General features: G+C 41.7%; 1 protein-coding gene across 4 annotated transcripts; it reads right to left on the bottom strand.

Annotated features, from left to right (window-relative positions):
- Positions 1 to 2,938: 2,938 nt before the first annotated feature.
- Positions 2,939 to 24,478, bottom strand: ZBTB5 (zinc finger and BTB domain containing 5). 4 transcript variants are annotated; one of them, XM_016222996.2, is made up of 2 exons: positions 24,264 to 24,478; positions 2,939 to 5,369 (listed from the first exon to the last, which is right to left on the bottom strand). In XM_016222996.2, exons 1-2 carry the CDS (start codon positions 24,293 to 24,295, stop codon positions 3,335 to 3,337), a joined length of 2,067 nt encoding a protein of 688 aa, XP_016078482.2. In that variant the 5' UTR covers positions 24,296 to 24,478; the 3' UTR covers positions 2,939 to 3,334. The 4 variants fall into 4 exon arrangements, with proteins under 4 accessions (XP_016078482.2, XP_016078483.1, XP_016078484.1 ...); XM_016222997.2 differs by lacking the exon at positions 24,264 to 24,478 and adding an exon at positions 21,738 to 21,813; XM_016222998.2 differs by lacking the exon at positions 24,264 to 24,478 and adding an exon at positions 21,095 to 21,429.
- Between the last annotated feature and the right edge of the window lie 969 nt (positions 24,479 to 25,447).

Here is a 25,447-nt window from a genome sequence, read left to right on the forward strand (position 1 = left end):
GGGTGACTATGACACTTGACTCTGCTACCTAAACCACTGGGGCGAACTAAATATAGTCATCAAAGAGAACCAGGGAAGGATAATTGGAAGTAGGTTTCTTAATTTTTATCTTAAAATTAGTTTCAGCACCATCACACTTTGCTCCCTTTGTCTATCTGGTCCTCACCGCCTCCCCCCAGATGGATGCCCGTTTTCTAACCACCTCACTCCTTCCCAAGGCCAGGCCACCAGCAGTGCCAAAGCCCTACTCCTGCAGAGGGAGTCAGGTTCCAGCCCTTCCCCCACAGCCAAGCCAAACTGGAGAGTGGAATTTTCAATCTGGGAGGCAGGTAAGGGAGCAGCACAAGCGTAAGATTGAGCAATAAAACTGGGTGGGCTGAGAACAAAACCTCACACATGCCCACAGCTCAAAGACAAAAAGACTGCAGGCAAGGCAGAAGGGACTAAATTGAGGGGAAGGACCAATAATTGTTATTGAGAGTATTAGAGTATTTTCTAGAAGACTTGGTTAAAAAAAAAAAAGTACTGGTCAAAGCAGCATTAGCAGAGAAAACACTACTTCCCTTTTTTGATATAACCTTAATAAGCTAAGCGCGGAAAAAGAACACATATTTAGAGGTATGAATGTGACAGATTTATTTAAAAATCTCAAATTTTGACCAGCATAGCACCACTGACATGGGTGCCCTGATAGAACTTTATGATTTGATCACCAGAAATGATTATGCCAGGCTATAATTAAGGCTAACCAATCAAAATCCAGGTACCCAATACCAGTTATAATTCAGGTAGAAACTGGATCATAGGACCCCTGGGACTGGTTTTCCAGGGAACCTCTGAATTATCTTTTAAGCACTACAGCTTGTATGAGGACACTGGCCTGCAAGCTTGCTTCTCTCACACACAAACTGATTGACTAAGAGGTAGATGAGCAATTCAGATTCCATCTAGCAGAGGAAAGGCAGGGCTCCAGCTACTGTACTGGAGATAGGCCCCAAAGCAAAGTCCACTTAAGCCTGAGATGAGGTGAGGGGGCAGCCTCGTCGCACCACCTCCTCAAGATGAAAGGGAAGGAGGGCTGCCACTGCTCTTCCCAGTGTCACTGGTTCTCCCCCGGGTCCAAGCGGGCCTCTTGTTGTCCATGCTGACCCACCTGCCTCCCAAGGTTAATCTCCCAAGACACTGGTCCCCTCACTGTGTAGAGGGGTGGATGTAGAGCCTCCTCACATCAAATCAGAACACAACTGCTAACAATTAGCCACACACACACTGAATTTCACAGGTGACCCCATGTCCTCCAGCGGTCTCTTTCCCACATCTGCTGGAAAGGAGAGGAATCTGTTCACAGGAGATGCTAAGCCCAACTATGAACATTATGAGTTTATCCAGACAGGTGTGTAACTGTACACACTAGATTAAGAGGAAAAAACACGATGAGATATCTATATATTTTTAGGCTACACATACTTAGCTTTCTAAACACAAGAACTGAAGGATTTCTCTCAATTATGCACAATGAATGGTTGGTGTCTACAAAAGCTGTATGAAAAATGAACTCATGTTCATGCATGAATTAAACTGACTTCATGAGCTCTACAGAGACACATTAACTTGTGCGGTTTTCCCGGACACACACAAACCAGGGCTCAGTCTGACACAGGTGCCACCAACAGCCCTGATAGCACAGGGTCAGGAGACCTGCAAGGCGGGCTAGGGAAATGAGGCAGTGGGACCCAAAGTGGCCCCAGACAGTGACCCAAATGTTTCTTCCAACAGTCTCAGATGCTACTTGGTGACTTCTGTGATCTGGGCTATCCAACCCTCTTATAAAGTCTGGAAAATATCTGGGAACACTGCTGTTTGGATTTCAAACATGCAATATTGGGCCCAGGCAACAACGGAAGTTCACATTCTATACTTTAAAACTATAGTATATGCCCTAGCCAGTATGGCTCAGTGGTTGGAGCACTGTCCCTCAGTCTGAAGGGTCTTGGGTTCAATTCCAGCCAAGGGCACGTACCTCAGTTGCAGGCTTTATCCCCAGCCCCTGTTGGGACGTGTGTGGGAGGTAAACAGTCAATGTGTCTCCCTCACATCGATATTTCTCTCTCTCTCTCTCCCCCTTCCACTCTCTCTGAAAAGCAATGGAAAACATATCCTTGGGTGAGGATTGAAAGTTAAAAAAAACAACAACAATACTGTTATATACTACAGTATATATACTACAGTATATAACAGTACTAAACAATATAACAATACTATATTATATACTACAGTACTAAAACCCACGGTTTTTGGTTAGTTTCTAACTGAAAACAGCAATCTAGGCCTGGGGATGAAGCCATATAGGGCGTGAAATAGCGAAGCAGAGAACAGGCATGGCGTGTCATTGGGTGGGATGTGTCAGGCTGGACTGGCCCTGAAGTCTAGATGGAGCAAAGGGTAAATGCGCTATGAAAGATCCCACAGAACAGGACTCCACATCATCAGAACAAAGACAAACACTAGCTTTTTTCTGACTTCCAAACATGGAACTGTAACATATGTATACAAATTGGTTAAAATACTGCTAAAACAGCACACACAGAAACAGTACCTTACTTGTCACTCCCTACAAGTACATACTCCATTTACAATCTTGTTTTTAAAACCAGGAAAATTTGTTAAAACATCTATCCAACAGTGATGTTTTCAAAAGTATATACACCTAACAGCCCAGAGAATGCTTGCTCTGGACCCAGTGTCAGCACCATCAAAGTGCAGTGTCTGTGACTGCAAGTCAGACAAAAATAAAAAATACAGTACTTTCTGAGGCCTAGGACTAGCTCATAGTAAGTAAGCTCTAAAGCATTGTGGCCGACAGGCATGTCATCCTCAAGGGCTTTTAGATGGGCACAAAGTTGCCACTGGTTACACATAAGTGAGTTTTGCACCACTGTACAGGTATATAATATTCCCGTCAGAAGGTATAGGAAATTTAATTAAATGCTTCACAGAGTTTTACAAAAATTGCTAAAAAAATTTTTTTGCACTTCAATTTTTAATTTTTACATGTGCCACTTTTAACAACATCAATTATAAACTGCTTTCTGGCTGCATTACTCAACCCTAAGGAAGAACTTGGTTCGGGGACTGCGTCCCTCTCTGAAAGCTGCATTTCACTCAGAAATGCAGCAGCACTAGTGCTACACATATTAGTTCTCCACTGAGTCATAGAAATTTGCAAGAGCCACTGGGCAGCCTGAAGCCTCAAACCCAAGGGCATTAACCCTCAATCAAGAGATTTTAGTTTCTGCCCTACAACTGGCATTGACACTCTCTCAAGAGGTCAGGGTTAGAGCAAAGTGCTGGGAAGGCTGCTGCTCTGCCAGCGCAGGCAGGTAGTCTTAGAATGTTTATACAGGTGGCTGGACTGACTGAACCTCTTGCCGCACTTCAGGCAGGCATAGGGTTTTTCACCTGTGTGGACACGGATGTGCTTCTTACAATCTGTCAAGGTCAGAAAAGTCTTGCAGCAGATTTTGCAGGCATACTTGCGAGCTCCCTCTACAACCAAGACATTGTGCTCTGATAAGGCCTTCTTGCACTTTGACAGGACATCAGCAGACGCCCTGGTCAACTGTGGAGGGCCAGGCTGGGAAGGATGCCCATTTTCAAATGAGGATGTGGCCCCATTCATCATTAGCTGGGAACTGGCAGAGTTTTCTGGGATCTGTGAGCTCCTGACAGAAGTTACAATTGGCATTTTGGGAGCTATACGGCGGTAGTATGGAAAGTTACTGGCCTTTCCTCTTGAGGAGCCCATCATTACCCTGGAGAAGGAAGAGTGGAGGCCCAAACCAGATCTGGGAAAATCCATTCCAAACTGTTCTCCTTGATAGCCTGAACTCTGCACACATGGCAGGCCCATGGCTTCCTGCATAGGCCTAGCAAAGTGGGAGTCTGCAGGCTCACTGAATGGGTTTTCCACATGAGAGCCAGTGGCTGAGGAGGGCCCGCCCGCAGGCCCAGCCTCTGGACTCAACAAATAAGGGGCCTCACACTCCAGCCTGCAGTCACTAGTGGTGTTTGGGATATTATCATCATTGTTCTGAGTTGCACTAAAGTTACTTCCTCTGCTCTTGTTTAGAAAATTTGAAATGCTAAAAGTGGACTTATGATCTAAGTTATTTGTGACTTCCAAAATATGGATGTCACCTACCCTGTCAGTGCTGGACTGGGGATCTGAAAAACTCCGATCACTGCTTTCAGGGCTGAGGTCTATCTTCTCAGCACTGACCACAACTCCTTCCACTTCCACAGATTCACTGCCTTCTGCTTGTGAGGTCACATCACTCACTTCATCCTGAGGCTCAGGAGAGCTCAAAGGCTCAGATTTAACCACCACTCTCATGTGTTCCTTCTCACCAAGGCCAACCTCAGGATTTTCACACTGAAAACCACTTTTCTCAGTTGCAGCTTCCTGCTCAAAACTCGTCTCCACCTGAGTTGCGCGTGAGGCCATGGACAACTGTGGCATGTTGCTGGCACTGTTGTCAGACTGGCTAGGCACCTGGGCATCTTCTTGAGCACCAAAAGACTGGTCGAACATGATGGCACCATCTTCCTGGTTGTCGGTCATTCCATCGGCTTTAGGGTTATCCACAATTTTCAGAGAATCTGGTGAGAAGAATTCCTCTCGAGAATGAACCCCTGAAGGTCCACTCTCTGGTGTAACATTGGAAATAGCAGAATCATCCATGGCAGGTCGGAGGCGCTGTCTGGCCCTTTCCTCTGCAGACTGCTTGCGCTTATGAAGACGTCTCATGGGGAAAGGCGTCCGCTGGTCCAGGTTACTGCGCATCGATGAGCTCATGGAGGCCGGCTGCTCCTCGCCACTCTGACTGGAATTGAGGGCTGAGCTCACAATGCTTAGTCCCAGCTGCTGCAACATAAAGAAGCGCTGCATGCGGGCGCTCTGTTCCTGAACACGCTCACTGGGGGGAGACATGGGCAGCGTCCTTGTCGTTAAGTAATGTTTACATGCCTTAACAACAGAGTTCAAATGCAAGTGAGAGGCTGCCAATAAGACATCCATAACATTGCTCTCCCCCAGCATGAGGGTGGAGGTATACATCATGTCAATCAGTGCGGCAAAGGCCTCCGCTGTCACTACCTCACTATCCAGCTGGATCATGTTCATGGTCTGATCTCCCTCCGCCACTGAGAACAGTGCTCGGAAATGCGTGCTGCAGGCTGCCAGTACAGAGCGGTGGGCTTTAAAATGTCTATTCCCTACTACAATGACACAATCACAGAGCTGGCCATGAAGTCTTTGGTAGTTCAGTTGCTGAAAGATCTGTTCAAAGTGTCCAGGAAAATCCATGATCCTATGGGAAAACAAAGAAAGTGTTAAGAATTAGAAAAGCTTAAAATAAAGCCAGAGCACAGAGGTAGTGATGAAAAGAGAGGCGTGGTTGGCCAAACTTGGATCTATAAAAGCTTGTGATATTTTTGATAAGGGGCACAGACTAAAAACCTGACAAACAAGGAACAAATGCTGATTCAGCTACAGCCCTGGAAGCATGCACATAACTGGGATCAGTTGCTGATTGTTTACAGGCTCCCTTCACTCTTCATATGACCCACTTTCAACACTCAGAGTCCATGTTAGAAAAGACCAACGTGTGGCCCTGACCAGTGTTGCTCAGTGGTTAGAGTGCCAGCCCTCACACCGAAGAGTCACAGGCTGGATTCCTGGTCAAGTGCACATACCTGAGTTGCAGGTTCAATCTCTGGCCTCAGTCAGGGCACATGTGGGAGGCAACCAATCAATGTTTTTCTCTCACATCGATGTTTCTCTCTCCTCTCTCCCTCCCTCCTTCCTTTGCTTTCACTCTCTCTAAAAAAATCAATGGAAAAAAGTATCCTCAGGTGAGGATTAACAAAGGAAAAAAAAAAAGACCAACGTGTGAATGATAGAATATCTACCCCACAGAAGTTAATTCAACTTCTGCATTCCCTAAGGACAATGAATAAATTTCAGAGTCTTTTAGTAACTTAAATAAGTGAAAAGGGTAAATCAATATTAGTGGGGAAGACTTCCAGTTCTAGATGGCAGCAGACTGCACACGTTTACCCTCCCCCGCTCCACACACACTCATCCCAAAAATCCTGTTAAAAATATGAGGTTTTTTGGTTTTGTTGCTTTTTTAAAGGTATAAACCCACAAGGAAAAAAAAGAATAGGAAATAAATATCAATAGCATTTTGGAAGCTAGTGAACAGGTACATGAATGACTGCTAAGTGACTTAGCATACCCAGAAAGCTAAATTCACTTGCAGTGGATAAAACACTAACTTTATATAAGCTCCACCCAAAGGCTCAGAAACTGGTTGCTGAGGTGCCAGGGGACATGGAATGGAGGTGATACTAAGACAGGAGGACTGAATGGAAATCTATTTAATAAAAAAAGAATACAATGGAAACGCTGAGCCTGTGCACAGAAAAGGTAAATCTATAGAAAGAGCTATCTGGGACTCAGGATGGGATCATGGAAGGTGTGCAGATGGGAAGAGGGAATTTTGAGGGGAATGGTGGAAATGATCTAAAATTAGATTGTGGTGATGATCACACAACTCATAATTTTCTAAAAATATTTGTACACTTAAAACAAGTAATTTTATGGTATGTACATTATACCTCAATATAGCTCAATAAATTAACCACAATAAAAAAAATAATGAGGAAAGGGAAAAACAGATGAACAAGATCCAGATGAGGGGGGCATAAAAAACTAACTTTCCAAATAAATGGCATTTCAACCCAGCATGCTACTTTAAAAGGATAATGACATTCTGCTCAATGCCTTTATTCTTCAAAAAGCAGCAGAAATATGATTATCTGAGGGGAAAATAGCCTCCTTATTTTTTGAAATGTCAGTCATCTTGAGTATAAGAAGAAACTACCCTCTTTTCCACAAAAAGGTCATTCACTAGAATGCCACCTCTCAATGTTCAATCCCTTCTATTTATAGAAAAGGCATGCAAGGATATTGTGGTCCCAGAAGCACTATTTTGAGGAAATTCCCAGAGCCTAGAAACCTTTGAGAAGAGACTCCTGAGGTAGCTAAGCATGACCGCAACAAAAGGTGGGTGTTGAAATAATACTGGAAGATAAATAGGCCGTAGAATCATTTAGCTTCCCATTCACCTCAAGATTGTCAGCCCTGTATAAGATGCCCTAACATAGCCCTGGAGATCAACTTAAGTTCTTCTCAACACATGCAACTCAAACTCTTCTCAGAACACTTCAGGGATGACTGGAATGTCTTGCTACGCCTTGTTGTCAGGCCATCTTCAGGGCAGTACAACGGCTAAGGCTTCCCTTTCTCTCTCTTTTTAATCCTCACCCAACGTTTTCATTGATTTTTTAAGAGAGAAGTATCGATGTGAGAGAGAAACATCGATCGACTGTCTCCTGCAAGGCTGCCTCCCGTACACACCCCAAATGGGGATCGAACCTGCAACCGTATGGTGTATGGGATGACTCTCCAACCAGCTGAGCCACCCGAGCAAGGCAAGGCAAGGCAAGGCAAGGCAAGGCAAGGCAAGGCCTCCTTTTCTTCTAAGGGGCTCTGGAAGTTGTGAAACTAACATGGTGACATTAGAGATGATCAAAACCTAGAGAAACACCTGTTCTCTAAGTTAGTAACAGTGTGCAATTATTCATTTACAGATTCTCCAAACTAATTTCTCCTTAATGGCAATACTCTTTCATCTCAATATCATTTAATCAGTCAATTTATGATCATTTGGTTTAGCAATGGGAATCAAATCCCCCAGGTTAAAGCAAATCTTAGCCATAAAGCTGGCTAATTGGATTATTCAACTGTCCTTCTTTCCAATACTAAGAATGTTGGAAAGCACCTCAGTATACGTCAGAGTCCTTAACTGAATACAGCAGAGTCCACTCCACTGATTTAAGGAGAAAGAGATTTATGATTACAGGATGTTGGGAAGCTTACAAAATCTTCAGGAGGATGGAAGAGCTATACTCAAATGCCCCAGAGCACCCAACCACACTGTGGAACCATTCCAGAAAATTCATTACTGCTACTGCCACCTCTACCACCTGCAGCTTTGCATGGATCTTGCTCTGGATTAGCTGCACAGTTGCCATTGCACCTTCTAGACCGGCACTGTCCAATAGAACTTTTTATGATGGAAAATCATCAGCATTGTTGCTATGCTATACACTAGTCATATGTGGCTATGAGCACTGAAATGTGGCTAGTGTTAGCTGAGGAACTGAACTTTAATTTTATTTAATTTTAATTAATTTAAATGGCTACCATATTGGAGAGTAATTCTAAATGTTCAGTATTGTTCCATATTTCTCACATGTGCATCCAAACCCCACTCAAGTATATACGACCAAGGGAAACTTAGTTCTTATATCTGCACTGTAACTATGATTCTACCTTGGGAAAGTGGGCTCACAATTTGCAGGCCATCCAAATGTAAATGAGGGGGTGTTCAAAATATTTTGGGCAGCTACAAATGACAAATGTCCACTACAACATCCCACTGAAAATTAGAGGCCCTCAACGTGCATGTAACATACAGATGACTTTGGAAATGCAGAGTTATACTGGGTAAGAGGTGATTATCTAGAAGCGAAAGAAAGAACCAAAACAGAAGACCAGAACACTGGTGTTACAATACATGTGTGCAGCCCTGGCCAGTTTGGCTCTGTGGTTAGAGCATTGGTCCGCAGACTGAAGGGTCCCAGATTCGATTCCGGCCAAGGGCACGTACCTCGGTTGCAGGCTCGGTCCCCAGCCCTAGTCTGTGGGAGGCAACCAACCAATGTGTCTCTCCTCCTTCCCCTCTCTCTGAAAAGCAATGGAAAAAATATCCTGGGGTGAGGATTAAAAACAAACAACAAAAATCCACCAATGCACACGTGTGGCACTGCAGACATCTTCAACCAGCACTTACTAAATCCTAACTCCTGATTCCTCTTCCATGGGCTATGGTAAGAATATGTACTTGTTAATTTATTTTAAAATAATAATAATTACATGTTAATGTAAACAACTTTTATTAAAAAAAAATATTTTCCCCTCAAAATAATGAGAAGGGTGTCAGTTTTACATTTTTGCATTAACAGAATAGAGCTGGATTCTCGTATTTGCTAGTGCATTCAGGTTTTTGCAATATCACATATCATAAGGCCTCTGGAAAACTCCACTGTACGCTCATGGAAGAATGAGAGTGAAAAAAAGCAAGTAAGTATTTGTATTATTATGAAAACAGTTTTGACTTCATAAATCCCTTGAAAAAGTGCCTGGGGCCCCTGGGGGTCCTTGGACTGTACTTTGAGAACTGCGAATCAAGTGAAAATTCTAACTATACTGGGACGATGGAGGTGGGGAGAGTACACTGAAATGCACAGACCAAAACTAGTAGAATTGTTAGGAGAAGTTAACAAGTTCATTAAAAAAAGTCTTATCTATAACCAAGGGGAAGTCAATAGATAATGTTTAACTAAGAAATTAAGTAGCTCCAAGCATATCATTTAGTATATATACACAAATATCAAAAGAATTAGCTCTAAGAGTTGAAAGTGGTAGCCTTGGGGAAGAGAAAATGGAAAGCAGAGAGACTAGGGCCTGGTGTTTTTCTTAACAAATCTTGTAGAACTATTTGATTCTTTAAGTGATCTGTACTTAGCAAACTACATATACTTTTGGTATAATCTGTTTTTAAAATCTAAAAAGAAGAGAGCCAGAACAGACCATAACCCCTCCCCCCCCACACACACACAATTAGAAAAAGTTGCCAAAGAAGAATTACTCTCCATCCCTGAAAAGGTATCAGTACCAAATAGTTTTATAGGAACTACCTATTAAATGCTATGGAAAAGATAATTCATATGTTATTTAAACCATTTTAGGAGAGGAAGCTTCCAATGATCCAATATTGAAATAGTTACTATATCACATGCCATGGATCAATAAGGACGAGTTATGCAGAGAAGGGCAATCTGTTGCTGTGAGTGCACTAACAGACTTTTAAGAGAAGCTATTTAATATCCAGTAACACATGCCTAACTCAATTAAGGTAAAAGTACAGCCATGCATTAAACCAAATGAGAAATGCAGGGGATGCACTAGCATTTTTAAACGTATGTTTTGCCATCCGAAAATGCCACATCAAGAATGAATTGGAAATAGAAGGGCATTACTATGATACCCAAAAGTGATTCCAAAGACCATGAATATGAAGAAGGCTTAGATTCATACCATCTTAGGTAAGGTTCCCCAGAAGCAGACCACAGAGAAGGATTCAGTGCAACTGATTTATCAAGGAAGTGCTCCCAGGAGAAACTGGGAGTGGGGAGCATGAGGAAAACAGCAGCAGCTAAGCAAGGGTGTGATTTGGGACAAAAACCCAGTCTTAGCCTGGTCTAGCAGGGGAGCTCTGGAGTATAAATGAGTTTAAGCCACCACAAGGCAAAGGAACTGGTCTTTGTAGCCCTGCATTAGTCAGTCAACAGCTAAGAGCCTCTCCAGGGAAACGAAAACTGCCAGGCACTTCCAGATTTCTGGGCCCACGCACAAAGTGATACCAGTCACCCAAAGACCTAGGCCTCAAAAAAGTCACAGATGCAAGTCATTAGAAGCAAAAGCATACAGAAGCTGCATGGCGGGTGCACAGAACCGGTAAAAAGGATCAAGGGGATCTGGTGAGAGCCCTGACAGTATCTGCTACTCACACTTGGTGATACTAAGGAATAAAGTGATGTGTAACTATATAGACAAACAGATGCTACTGTCTGTTAGGAAAGGACATTTTTGTATATATACTTAATATGCCTTACTCCCAATGCCCCATTGCTGTCCCAAAATTATTAAGTCAATGAGAAATCTCAATTCAGTTCTTTCACTTTAAGATGCCACTTAGCATTAAGAGGCCCCATTGTAGTAAACATTAGTAAATACTGTTTACAAGTCATTAACAAAATAATATACCACAACATACTTTCTCAATTGAGCTTTCTGGCATAACTAAAGAAATCTAATTATTTTGGGCATTAAAATACAGCTAGCTGTAGTTATAATGGTATGTCAGTTAAGACTTTGTACTTAGAACCAACAGAACCCAACTCTGGCTTACTTGAGCAAAAGATATCTGAGAGAGCAAAGCCTTGGGAGGGTAAAAAACCAGACAGCGGTCAAAGGAATTTTGAAGGGTTAGGAAGCAAAATCCATAATCACAATGGTACAGTAGGAAGATCTCCTTCAGCTACTGCCTCTGCAATAAATTGCCTCCACCAGTTCCTTCAGTATGGACATCACATGCTCAAGACTCAAAGTTCTAGGTAGAGCTCCTACACCCCCACTTCTGATTGTGCTGGAAAAGCAAAGATGAAGGGTTTATCTTTGTTTTTTACTTACGTAGTGGAAGGCTGGTTGCTGATGATTTATCCACCTAACAAGATTATATATAAGGGGGGTAGGTGGAGATAATTCACAAATAGAAAATCAGAATGCTATTAGGAAAGAAAAAAATGCCTGAGAGTTTTTTAGTAATACTAAGATACTTTGGGCAACAAAGTGATAAGAACAACCCAAGAACTGCAATGGCCTAATTTATATTTCATGTTCTTTATAAAAACTAGTCATGTGAAATAAGGCAATGTGTATAGCAAACTGTATTTCCAAGATGGCTGGCCACATTAAGATCTCCCATCCTGCATGCTGTCTTACAATGATACTGACACTCCTCTCATCAAGAGAAGGGATCTATGTTCACTCCCCTCGAAGCAGACAAGTCTGTGACTATGCCAAAAGTTATACTATGTGACTTGTGAGCTAGGTTATAAAAGGTAACACAGGTCTTCAACTGGCCTTTTGGCTCCCTCTTGGAACCCAACCATCATGCCATGAGAAAGTACAGCTAACGTCTAGCTGACAGTCAACACCAGATATGAGTATGCCTTCAAGATGACTTCCGCACCAGTCACAATCTGACTATAAGCACATGACAGACCCCAAGAGATTAGAATCATCTAGCTAAATTCAGTTAACCTGTAGGACTGTTAGAGAATAATGATTCTTGTTGTTTTAAGTTATTAAGTTTCAAAGTGGTTTTGTTACACAGCAACAAATAACTGCAACAATGTGAAACTTGTTAACATCTTTCCACAAATCAACATTTAAATGCTACCTCCAAGGAATTCATTTTTTTTGTCTATTATGCCTTTGGGGAAAATCCTTTTTCACCCATTCTTAGTCCATGTGGTACTTACAGATCAGACTGCCCCAAGCTTCTCAGTTCCATGGGTGGACAGATGATCCAGGAAGGTCTTGTTTACAGATATTGTTTAAGAAATGGGTATATGACCCACACCATGCCAATTAGAGTCTGCCCTCAAGACTTCTGCTGGTACTATCAAGAAGAGATATTCTCTTTTCCCAGATCACAATCTATGAGGGAGATAGAAGTCTAGCACTGATGATTGCCAAAGCAGTACCAGAGACAATGTCCTGATGACATCAGCACCCTTGGACCCAGCCATGACTGCAGTTAGCATCATTCTATGACTTCCTATTTCACGAGCCAATAAATTCCCCTTTTACCTTAACCTGGTTTATGCTGGATCTTTGTCACACTGTGAGGGTTGAATCACAATCTCAGAAAAACCTAAGTAACATGGCTATCTTCAAACCATGGATCTAGAAGAGGTATTTAAAAAATTCAGTTAGTTGGGGAGGTATAAAATTTGTTACTCTACTCTGATGGAAGGTAATTATAAATCAAGATCATAGTTATTGAAAACTCTCAAGCAACTCTAGCAAACTCAGAAGTCCAGGCTAAAAGATATTAAAGAGCTCATACTGAAAAGATAAGTGTTTTACCAAAAGCTGCCTGTCTGAAGCCTTCAAACCAACGAAAAAAGCTTCAGGTCTCTTTAAAGATTTCAAAATGTGACTCTATGAGTCTATGTAGCTGGAGGAGATACAGGCAAGTAATCTATCAATTTGTAACTGTATCTGACCCAAAGCAAGTATACACTACAATATTTGTTACCTGCAGAAACAGAGTTTTAGTTATTTCTAAACTAAATATAACTAAGAAAATACACTTATACCACTGCTCATTACATTAACATGGATAATCAAGAGTTGACTGTTTTCTCCACAGATTTACTTTCCTAATAATGCTTTATCTAGACTAAAAAGAAAAAAAAGGTTATTTGTGTTCCAGGAGAACAAGCCAGTTAATAGTACATTTTAAACTATTTGATTTATATATTGATCTACCCACATGCTTTTCAATAATATACTTAGTTTATAAAGAAAAATACATCTATACTCAAACACCATCTACCAACACAGCAAGTGATTTGCTGCCTCTATGCCAGGCAGGACCTACTAAGTTGGCACCTGTAGGGAAGCAACTTAACATTCTAAGAAACTCGTGACATTCAATATCCTAATCTAAATAAAACCCCAGCTGAAAAATAACAGAACTTTTCCTCCACTTGTAAAGATGATATAGATAAAAATAAATGTAAACAACAAAACCAGGCAAGGTCCCAGTCAAACTGACTAGGATTTTTGACATGGATCCACGTCCTAGAGTCCTGGAACATGCATCCATTGTTCTGATTTCACTAAGTGGAAGTTGGGAAAGGCTGTGACTAGGTAGGCACACAGATGCCCAAGGTTAACCCCAGATACCAGATCTGTCAGCGTAATTTCATAATCTCTCTGGTTCTACTTTGTCAGGGCTGGCTCAGAAACTGGACAGATTAAGTCTACTAATAAAGGAATCCATCAGTGAGTAAAGGTGAGCACCACTGGGGAAGTCAAGCTAATTGCCAGAAACCCTTACTGTCTTGCCCTACCCTCCAACTCTCCCTGATTTGCCACCTTGTTTTCAACATTCCTGTGGATTAGCTGACCCAGAATGGCATAACTCAGTTTAAATAAGAAAAGGTATTAGTGCCCTATTATATTCCTAGTGAAAACTCAAAATGCTTTTTTTTAACTAAAAAAAAGTGCCTCGGTAAATTTTTTTAACTAAAAAAAGTGCCTCAGTAAATTATTTGTTGGGTAAACTTCAACTGTATGGTGATGAAATATAACACCATATTACCCAATAGTCATTTCTCTAAGAGCCCCAACGCTCTCCAAAACCCAGAAAGAAAAATTCTCAGAATATCCAAAATAAAGATCAAAACCTACATATGAAAGATTTTCTCATATGAAAGTCCCTCAAGCCTTCACACACTCTTTTGCTTTAAACAAACAAAATTAAAGTTTTTCCAGTTTCCTAACTGACTGAAGATGAGCAACAGCAATTCTAGAATATGAGAAAGAGCGGACTGCAGGTTGACAGCTGCAAAAAGAGACAGCTGACTCACTAGGGGAGAAGAGGTCCAGCAACTTGGAGCCCTCGAGATCTCAACAGCCCTAGAAGATGCTGTGAATTTGGTATACAAATTCATTCATCCAATGTTTTAAAGTGCTTACTCTGTTCGAAGTTAAGTCCTGTGGAACAGAGATTTATATGGCACAGTCCTGTCACCGATGCTTAGTAGAAATGAGACATACACAAATAACCATTAAGTGCCACATAAGTGATAAAGTGTACATGGTGGCTCAAAGGCATCAAAGGTTATTTCCAGTTTCATGGTGGCACTGACAACAGAGCTAGGTATTGTTTTGGATTAGGATAAAATGAGATATAAAGTATATTCTAGACAGAGGTAAAGGTGGGGAGAGGTTTGAGGTGGGGGAAGCTATGTATTCATCCTGGAAAATAGGTAAGGGTAGGAAGGAAGGTATTAGATAGTGAATACTCATAACTGATGTTAATAATTACAGCAAGTCACCAGAAAGATTAGCATATAATTCTAAAGACTGTCATCACTTTTCAGATAACTTTTGTAAAAAGCATTTTAAAGTTTAAGGACAGTATCAGTCAGGGTTCTTGTTTGCAGCAATAAAAACTGGTTCTAACTTAACCAAAAAGTAACGTGCTGTGCCCTGGCCAGTTTTGCTCAGTGGTTAGAGTGCTGGCCTGAGGACTGAAAGGTCCCAGGTTCGATCCCTGGCCCCAGTTGGGGTTTGTGGGGAGACAACCAACAGATGAGTCACATCGATGTCTCTCCCTCCTTTCCACTCTCTCTGAAAAGCAATGGAAAAAATATCCTTGGGTAAGGATTAAAAAATATAGTAACAACAACATGCTGAAAGGTCATTGATTTGTTCACAGAATTGATGGGAAGGCTGGACACCCGAGCTTGAACTGAGCAGTAGGAACAATCTGGATATAGCCACTAGGACAAGAATGCTGACTCTACAAGAGATCTAATCTCCCTTTGTCTTCATTATTGTTATTTAGTCTTGATTCTTGAATACATACGTCTTTTTTGATATTACATGAGATGAAATGGGAAGTACACTTGAAATAATTGTGCTGTACACTGAAATATGATGATGATGTAGTCTCAAGGAAAAAATACTTGTGCAATTTTTGAGTCACAAACAGCAGTCACTGCTTTTTTCAAGGAACACCATTTTTACTTGGAAGAATGAATGACAAACTATTCAGACTTAAGTATATGCCAGACATTTTCTTGGAAATGAAGAAAATGAGCTTATCATTTCAAGGAAAACAATTTACAGTATTTCTTGCCTATGATAAAATCTGAGCTTTCAGGTAAAAATTAGAATTTTGGAAAATCTGTGTTTGTCACCTTGAGCTTGATAGCTTCCCAATGTTCAAACCCTTCTAATGAGATCATTAGTGATATTAATGAAAGGTGATTTAAAAAATATATTGTATAATAAATGTGTCAACATTTGAAAGATCTGCCTACTTCAGTGAATCAACATTTTCTAAATGACAAATGTTGTAACCATGATGTTATGTTACAAAATAAGGTATGGGTATAAAAAAAACACCAATCAAAGTGCAAGATATAAATTAATATATTTTAATGTAACAATGTGAAAAGTTCATTGATATAGTTTCAGATTCTACATTGCAACTAACCTGTCCTTCCATTAAACTAGACATTAAGGAGATTAGCAAAAATTGTAAAACAGTGCCAATTTGAGCATTCCCAGTGCAGAGATGTTTGTTTCAAATACCACTCGCTAATAAAATAAACCGGGGTTCCTTGGAGAAATGGCTGATTCTAGGACTGAGGCAGGAAATATACAAGATAAGCCTGCAGAATCTTGTAGTTCCAGAAAGTAAAGAAGTGCTTAAAACAAACAAACATGATAATGGGAATATGTGAAAGGGATTTAGGGCCCCATAGGAGAAAGTGCTCTCAAGGCGAAAGCTGGAACAGTTTGAGCAAAAAGATAGATAAAATAGTATTAGATTATAACCCAAAGTATAAAATAAATATCCATAGGTTTATCCTGATATAAATGGTTGATTATATAAATAAATGGGAGAGAAGAGACAAATCTCCTGTGTGCAGAAGAATTCCAAGTAGTTTATGTAGCTACTCTGCCCTCAAGGAGATGGAGCATACTCCCTACTCCCCATTCCCCATTCCTTAAGTGTGGGCTGTGCACAGTGACTTCCTTCTAGAGTGCAGTACAGAAAGGGAGGGGAAAGAGTAACTTTATAGTGGAGATATCTGACAAACATTATCTCAGCCAAGTGATCAAGGGCAACATCAATGGTAATAAGTCATGATCAGAGCATGCATGTTACAGGTATCACGTGTTGATATGATGAGAGTGGCACTTTTTGTGGTCTTCCCCACAAAAACCCCATAACCCCAGTCTAATCATCAGACAAATCCCAATTGGACAGTCTACAAAATAAGTTGGGTGGCCGTGGGTTAGTTGGATAAGATGAAAAGGTTGAATGCCTACTAAGAGCCAGGTTCTGTAGGTACTTTACATATATTCTCTCTTATGGATGATTGTTAAGCAGTGACTGTCATCCCCATGACTAGGGCCAACATCACCCAACTAGTACAGTAAGTGAAGGAGAAGAGTTATGAACCCAGGTCCAACTATGAAACTTCACTTTGCAGTAATGGGCCCAGTAAGACAGGCCAGGTGGATGATGACAGAATACTCAGGAGAGAACAGTATGTAGTTACGAGTGTGAGCAAAGGCTAGGAATAAGGATTAGGAGGACTGAGGGAGTAAGGGGTTGAAGATGAAAAGCAGGGTCAAGGTCAAGAACTGGGGTGGTGGTAACAATGAAAAGTGTGTCAAATAACAGCTAAGGGAGTGAAAATTAGAGCAAGGGTTGTGGAAGAGGTGGCAGGAGGGACTTTTCTTGTCCTCTCCTCTTACTCAAATCCTCCCTTGCTACTAATGCCACATGCCACCTCCACCAACCACACTGCCAACCCTTCACCATGGCCAACAGACCCCCGTGTGGAATGTGAGGAGAACGAAGGATGAGCTTTGCCTCCTCCCACTGCCTCTAGCCACTGGCTCCTCCCCAACACTGCCTTCCAAGAGACTGGCACAGAAAGATTATCAGGGATCAGAGCTTTGGGGAGAAGAGGAAGGTGACAAAATACATTCCTGACAGCAGGCTCACCTGTCATACAGAGAAAATCTTGGTCTGCCCAACCCTCTCAGGGAGGTGGTCTGTCAGGGTGGTGGCCCAGTAGCAGAGAGTGCTGTCTTAAAGATGGGAATGCCCAAGACAGCCAGTTACATACATGACTGACTGAAAACACTACATTTAAACTTAAAATAATTTAGGACAAATTTCACTGCTTTATCCTGTTTAGAATTTGACACTTACACTGTAACTGGCTTACAAATTTCCCTTTCTTGGCTATTCATTTTAAATTTTCCTAAAATTTAAAAATTTTCCTAAAATTTAAAATAAATAGCCAGCTAGCTGGTTATCTAGATAAAAGAACATCTGTAGACAGTTAAAGCTCTAAAGATCATACAAACTTCATAAAGGTATAAAAACCAATCATAAATGGCTTCTTTTAGCTACTTACAAGTCTGAAACTATTTTAACATCTGTTTAAGAAGTCTAAATGTATTTCCCTCTATTACTTACAAAATGTTGCCTGCCACCCCTCAGTTATCTGCCCCACGCAAACTTCTCAGCAATTTAAAAAAGAACATGCATTGCCTTTTAACTCTGACAGATCAAGAAGCATATTTCTTACTGAACAAAACCACTTTATCAAGAAAAAAGCCATCTCAAAGCTTTAAAGACACTATTACTGATAGTGCCTTTACAGTAGAGAAAATAAAAAATAGATTTAATTCATTCTTATAATTAGTTTACTTTCAAAACAGTATATTCCTTCACTTCTGAATCATTTATCAAGTCAATAGCATTTAGCAAGTGACTGATGCTTTAACCTGCTAAGTTGCTTTTGACATTCTACTCAAAATAAAGACTACCATGTATGTTACTAAATGTATTTAGATTTTAGCACCATCTGTGGGTTCCTCTCACAACTGAACCCCCAAACAGTGGGTTTTCTTCTCCCTATCCTTCCTCAAATCCTCTCTGCAGCTGCAGCTAAAACAGAAGGACTAAACAACTGAAGGTCTTGCATTTTTAGAGGAAGACCGTTGAGTGAGTTTTAATTTATAATTCAGCTAATTAAAATGTAGTGAAAAATCAATTACACCAATTAACAATATCATGTTCAGAAGAAAAGGGGGAGTAATTCACCCTAATCATATTAAACTTAGGAAGTTGGAAATAAAGCATTTGCAAACATATCAAGTACACAAAGTAAAAGACTACCAAGGCTAATTTCTAAAAGCAGACTCCATTCAAACATCCTTAAAGCTAGTAAACAAAACAAAACACTATGTTGATTTCCATTTATATAAGAAAAAATTATCATGTCCACCCGGACAGCATGGCTCAGAGGTTGAACATCGACCTAGGACCCAGGATCCAGGAGATCATGGTTTAATTCCAGGTCAGGGCACATGCCCAGGTTGCTGGCTCGATCCCCAGTGGGGGGCGTGCAGGAGGCAGCCAATCAGTGACTCTCTCATCATTGATGTTTCTATCTCTCCCTCTCCCTTCCTCTCTCTGAAATCAATAAGATCATATTTAAAAAAAAAAAAAATTAATTGGGTACAAAAGTGTTTTAAGCGTACCAAATGTCATTAAATCTTAGATGCCACTGATTATAAAATGCAACACATTTCATGTAACATTAGGAAAGAAAAAAGCTGTCAATTACACTATAGCATAATGCTTATTGATGGCATCCTGTCTTCAAGATTTAAAATGGAATCTAAAACTGTTTTAGAATCAAGAAAATACTGGAATCTTAAACATATCACTCAAACATATTAGAAGATAAGAAAAATTATCCAGACAAAATATAATCTTGAATACTAAGAAAGTTATCTATGCCTCGTATAGTATATTACAATAAAGTTAGTGCTCCAACACAATTCCTAATCTGAACTGTCAGAAAGATAAATCAAAGCTTTTAGCAAATATATGTATAATTAATCAAGTGAAAGTCATCCAACCCCAAATTGGTCTTGAGATTAAAAGCCACTGTTCAGTGATGACAATGATGAAAACAACTGTAAAGGGCAATAGTTCACTCAGAAACAGCTGGTCTTTTAGCATGAGAAGTTCACTGCATACTTAGACAAAAGTTGCAGTGTAGTGTTACATTCCATCCCACCTGCTACACTAACAAAAACTGTCTCTACTAGACAACATCCATATTTGAGAAATGTTAAGTACAGTAAAAGAAAAATCATATGCTAAAAACTGACAGAGGGGGAAAAGTATTTGTTTACAATAAATTTACATTTTTAAAAAAGTTGAAAGCTAACATGGAATCAATACCTTGTGTTTTTCTTTTCCCTTCCAAGAAATTGAGGCAGATTCAACATTCTGTGTCAGCACTACAGCAAGCTTTGCCATGTCTGACTGTACACAAGATATTAAGTCTTATCCACACTGAAAAACTCAATTCATGCTAAGTACTTTAAACACTAGAACATTTACATGCATTTTGTATTCAAGTGATTTTTTAAAAGTACTTCAACTTCTCATGATAGTCTTGCAACAAAGCCTCTTTTGGAGAGCACGGACCCATTAATTTAGGAAAACACTCCATTATGAGATGCTTTTCTTCCAAATCTTACCACTTTCAGAATTTTGCTAGACACCTCAGTGAAACAGAAAGCAGCTTGCCAGTATCTCCAACTAACTACACTGTGTTTTAACACAACTTTTAGGAGAAAAACGGCAGATCAGAAAACAAGTTAGTTTCAGGACTCTTTAAAAAGTCCCAGTTCATTTATTCAGCAAAATCCAAGGGCCAGAACAAGTCTCCAACCAATTAGTCTTACCTGGCAGGTGATCAAGCTGGCTGCAGTAGCCAGGCCAGTCTTCCCAAGTTTGCTGGGATTTCCCGAGGGGGTTAAAGCAGTAATGGGAAGTCTTCACTTGATTTAGGGGCTTTTCTCTAAAAATTCCCTTCCTTCTCTCCCCATCCGATCTCTTCCCCCCAGAGCTACAATTATAGCTTATGGCCAACCACCCTCAGGGCGGAAATCGTAATACTTCAGCATACAAAAAGCAAGTTCTCCAGAAAACAGAAGCACCCAGCCCACCTTTCAAAAATTACCTAAGGCACAAAAGCCCATCAAAAAAATAAATCATCAATGATGAGGAAGGCACAGCATTCTCTTTAAATCTAAAGAAAGATCTCAATGTACGTAATATCTTCTATTTACTACAACTGAAAAGAACAGGTTGGGGCAAACGTAGGTTTACAGTTGTTTATATGGAAAATAATACAATAATTAATAACAGAATAAACTGTTTCGCGTACTCACAACTGTAAACCTACTCTGGAAAGCTTTTGTTCAGTTCTTGAATGTGAAGGGTTTCTTACTTCTCTATTCATTCAAATTAACCAGAACTCGAGTATACTACTTAGTGATCAAGACCTTACTTTGCCTTTACCTAAAAACCTTCCTCCACGTTGTAATTTGTATTCTTTTCAGAAATTAGTTTCTACAGTACCTTCTACTATGACAATGCAGACTGAATAACAAATGACCTTTTTTGGAAGGAAAAAGACTGACCTTCAACTCCCCCTTAATTCACTGTCGGATGTATTTATGTGCAAATCTGCAAGGGGAGAAGGTGGACGGCTGTTCTTACACGAAGCCTGGAAGCGGTGGGCATTCAATAAGTGCCCACATACACTTTAGTCCTCTGATAACAAGTTGGGCAATTCCAAAACACTGGCTCCGCCCCTCCAGGGTCAGCCGCGGGTTCCCGATTTCAGACCGCCCTGGCCTCGCTGTGGTGAAATAAACCTGGTGGCTCAGGAGACCAGGATGAGGGCGGCAGATCCTCTAGGCTGTCGATCCGGAGACCTATCCACCCCGCTCGGTAATCAGCCTCTTGGGCCCACAGAGCCGAGGGGGGCAAAAGCTCCCGCCCAACCCCGCAGACAGACTGCCTGGCGTCGGGACAAGGGGGACGCCTGCGCAGAAGAACCCGCCTCCCATCCTCCTGGCCCCTCCACTAGAAAGGGTAACAATACCCCGTCTGAAAGACAGGCAGGCTAGGCTGGGGCCACCGGTACGCGTCTGCGCGCTCCCCAGACGCCTTGTCGCGACCCCGCTTAAGCCGCCAGCCCAGCGCCCCTGGTGTCCAACGGTCTCCACAGGAGCGCGCCCGCGCGCGCTACCACCACTCGCGCTGACAGGGTCCCCTCACCTGAGCCGGGCTCCGCCCCCCTTCTCGCTGGAGAAGGCAATGACCCTTCTCCGATCCGACTCAGCGGTGTCGGAGGAGGCGGGAACGTCCAAGCTAGCGTCTCCTAGATAGGATTTACTCCCCCTTCCGCCCACCCTCCCCGCCCGCCCCGCCTCTCGTCCCCCAGCTCCTGCTGCCGGTTCGCCGCCTCACTCTGAGAACACCGCCGCGGCTGCCGACAGTAAACGGAAGTGACGCAATGCGATAGCGCCTACTCCCCCTCCTCTCCTAGGGACGAGCTGTAACCAATCAGCAAGGGAGGGGCGGGGGCGGGTCAGCAGAGCAGCCAATCGACGTGCGGAATCCGGAAGACTTTACTAAGTCCCGGAACACTGACCAATCCACGGTCCCAGGAGTCTCGCTGTGTTTACTACCGACCGAATCCGTGAGCGCTGTGACCAATCACCGTTTGCCTTACAACACGTAAAACTGATATCTAACGCCTTTAAGGCGGGATTCATCACTAAGAGGCTCTAGGTTTGGGCTGTAGAAAAGCCAATGTGTGTCACAACCAATCAAGATCCATTGTGGTTGGGACAATCACAATTACGACTGCCGGGAGGCGGGCCCTCAGGGTAGCGCGTCCCGCCAGACCTGGTGGGTTTTCCCACTCCCCCCGCGCTGGCCCTTCCGTGACCCCTGCTCCCTGTGGGAGGAGAGTGCACACACGCACCGGTTACAAGTTGAATTCTCACGTCGTAGACTTTGGAAAAGAGAAAATTCCAAGAACCTGTTTAGGTTGAATTAGCCGAGCTCCAAGCTACAAACGTGGAACCAACGCTACGGCAATTGGGTCCGACAGCGCCCCACATCCAGTGCGGGGGGTGGCTCCTCGCATCTCTGGCGCCTGAGGAGAATGACGGGCGGGCCCGGGCTTCCGACTCCCACATTGCTCCACATTTCGTGCCGCGGGTCACAGAAGCCTGCAGTCTCCAAAACCAACTTCCCCCCAAAAAACAAAATTAGACACGTGGAACGGTCGCGGGCTTCTGTGGGACGCAAGCTCCGGGGCGGCTCCCGGATCGCACGGAGAGTCCGACCCTGAAGGGGACCAACAGGCCGCCGTGCCCTGCCCGGGAGTTCGGCTTGGACCCAGAGGCAAGGGCAGGCTGGGGAACACCTCGCGTTTCTTTTCGGGGAGAGGGAGGGAAGGGGTAGACTTTTAAAAAAGGAACGTCTTGCAGCCTCAAAACTTAACACCCAAATATTACAGCGGAGGCATCTCTTCAGAAGTTACAGGTTGAAAATACTGCCATTTGGGGTTTCTTTCTTTAAAGCCTCAATGAAGTCTGACGGTGAATTCTGTTCTTTAAGAGTCCCTGACATTTTAGAGCGCTTACAGATATTTTATTGCCACATCGGGTAGTAAAGTAAAAAGATAAGGAATGCTGACAATAAGCCGGGTGGTGTGAGGTCTTTTCACATGTGACCCTTACAAAAATGCTGTGAGCTAGACATTATCTCAAATTTACAACCTGGCAAAAATGTAAAAGATTTGTATACGGGGGTGGGCAGAAGTAGGTTGACAGTTGCGAATACTTGAAACACAGAGTTAATAATCCTATTGTAACCACCATAACCTGCATGTCTTGCCATACAAACAACTGTAAACCTCCTTTTGCCCATGCCTGTATTCAGTACTTAGGAGTAAGTACTATAGGCTCCCTCCTACATTGTTGATGGGAGTATCATTGACACTGTCTTTGAAGATAACATGATAGTATCTATCAAATTTTAAATATGCATTCATTCTCTCCTAACTGGCAATTTCTTTGTAGAAATGTATTCTGAAATACACAAATTAACCTAGATGAAATACACAAATGTCATAAAATATATAAGAAGCTTTTGATCACAGCTTTTTTAGTAGAAAAAAAAGAAAGAGCTGAATGTGCATCTACAGAGGATTACAAAAAAATGTATATGAATTTTATGGCTCTTTCATCACTAGTCACCAAGTAGGATTTATTCCTGGAATGCAAGGATAGTTGAAAGATAAAATTGATCAATATAATATACCTCATTAAAACAATGAAGGGGAAGCCCAGCTGGCATGGCTCAGTGGTTGAGCATCGACCTATGATCCAAGAGATTGGGGTTTGATCCCAGTCAGGCCACATGCTGGGGTTTTGGGCTCTATCCTCACTAGGGGGCATGCAGGAGACAGCAGATCAATGATTCTCTCATCATTGATATGTCTCTCTCTCTCCCTCTCCCTCTCCCTTCCTCTCTCTGAAATCAAGACATATTTTTTTAAAAAAAGAATGAAGGGGGAAAGAAACCCATGACCATTTCAATTAATGTAGACAGCATTTGATAAAATTCAACCCCTTTTCAAAAAAACAAAACACAACACACTCAACAAACAAGGAATAGAAGGAAACTACCTCAACATAATAAAAACAATTATGCAAACCCACAGCAAACATCATACTCAATAGTGAAAAACTTTAAGACTGTCCATTAAGATCAGGAAAAAGGTCCTACCGGTGTGGCTCAGTGGTTGGACAATGATCCATGAACCCAGAGGTCCCGGTTCAATCCTTGATCCAACAATTTTAAGCATCTTGAGTTCTAGTCCTTATGCTAGGCTCCTAGGATTAGTGATGATTCAGAAGACAGCTTGATGGGGTTCCCACTGGCCTCATCTGGGAAAATTTAAACATAAAAATAAGTGATAATAGTAGTATATTCTAATCTATTGAATAAAGTAGAAATCTACAAGTCTGTACTGACATAAATAAATAAATGAATAAATTGGAGGTGTGATGAACAGGATATTTAGTGTCTTAAGTACCTGCCCACAACATGCTTATTAATTGCAAAGGGAAAAGAATAACTTTTCTTTTGGTTGATACCACTTTACTTAAACCTGGTTGAAACCACTTAAGTGATCAAAGTTAATATAACCAGAAATGGGACAAATCAAAATTGTGTGCTACTTGATACGATATAATGAGAACAGCCTCATATCTGTGATATTCCTGCCAAAGATGCATAACCTGAAATGACTCACTTGAAAACATTAGACAAACCCAGATTGAGGGACATTCTACAAAATAACGGGCCTGTAATCTTTTAAATTGTCAAAGTTATGAAAGTCAAAGTAAAAGTGAGTAACTGTCCCAGGTTGAAGGAGACTTAAGAGCTGTGGTAGCCCAGTGCAACATGTGATGATTCTGGACAGGATCTTTCTTGCTATAAATTATTAATAGGACAGTTGGTGAACTTAGATGGAGTATGATGATTATATGGTAGCAATGTATCAATATTAATTTCCTGATTTTGATGGCTGTATGTAGTTAATTAGGGAACATCCCTGTCTGTAAGAAATACTAGTCTTCAGGGGTGATGAGGCATTGACAACTTACTCTAAAAGGTTAAGGGGGGAAAATGTTATTTGCACTCTATTTGCAAAGTTCCTGTTTGAGATTGGGAAAAGCATGATAAGTGCTCAAAAGGAGCTCAGGTATAAGGGTTATTCGAAGCATCCTGGGTGTTTGCGGGGAGGGGATGTGTCTTAAAGAAGGAGATTTGGAGAACAGAGTGTAGCCTGGGTTCTTGCCGGTCAACAGTACCACCTCTTTGACAGGGCCCTGGGTCCATCCTTAAAGGCCCTGCTTTAGGCCCTTCTCTGGCTTCAGTAACTCCCCATGTGGAAGGAGAGTTGA

This window comes from Miniopterus natalensis, chromosome 12 (assembly GCF_054644295.1).
Source record: "Miniopterus natalensis isolate mMinNat1 chromosome 12, mMinNat1.hap1, whole genome shotgun sequence".
Taxonomy (NCBI): Eukaryota; Metazoa; Chordata; class Mammalia; order Chiroptera; family Miniopteridae; genus Miniopterus; species Miniopterus natalensis.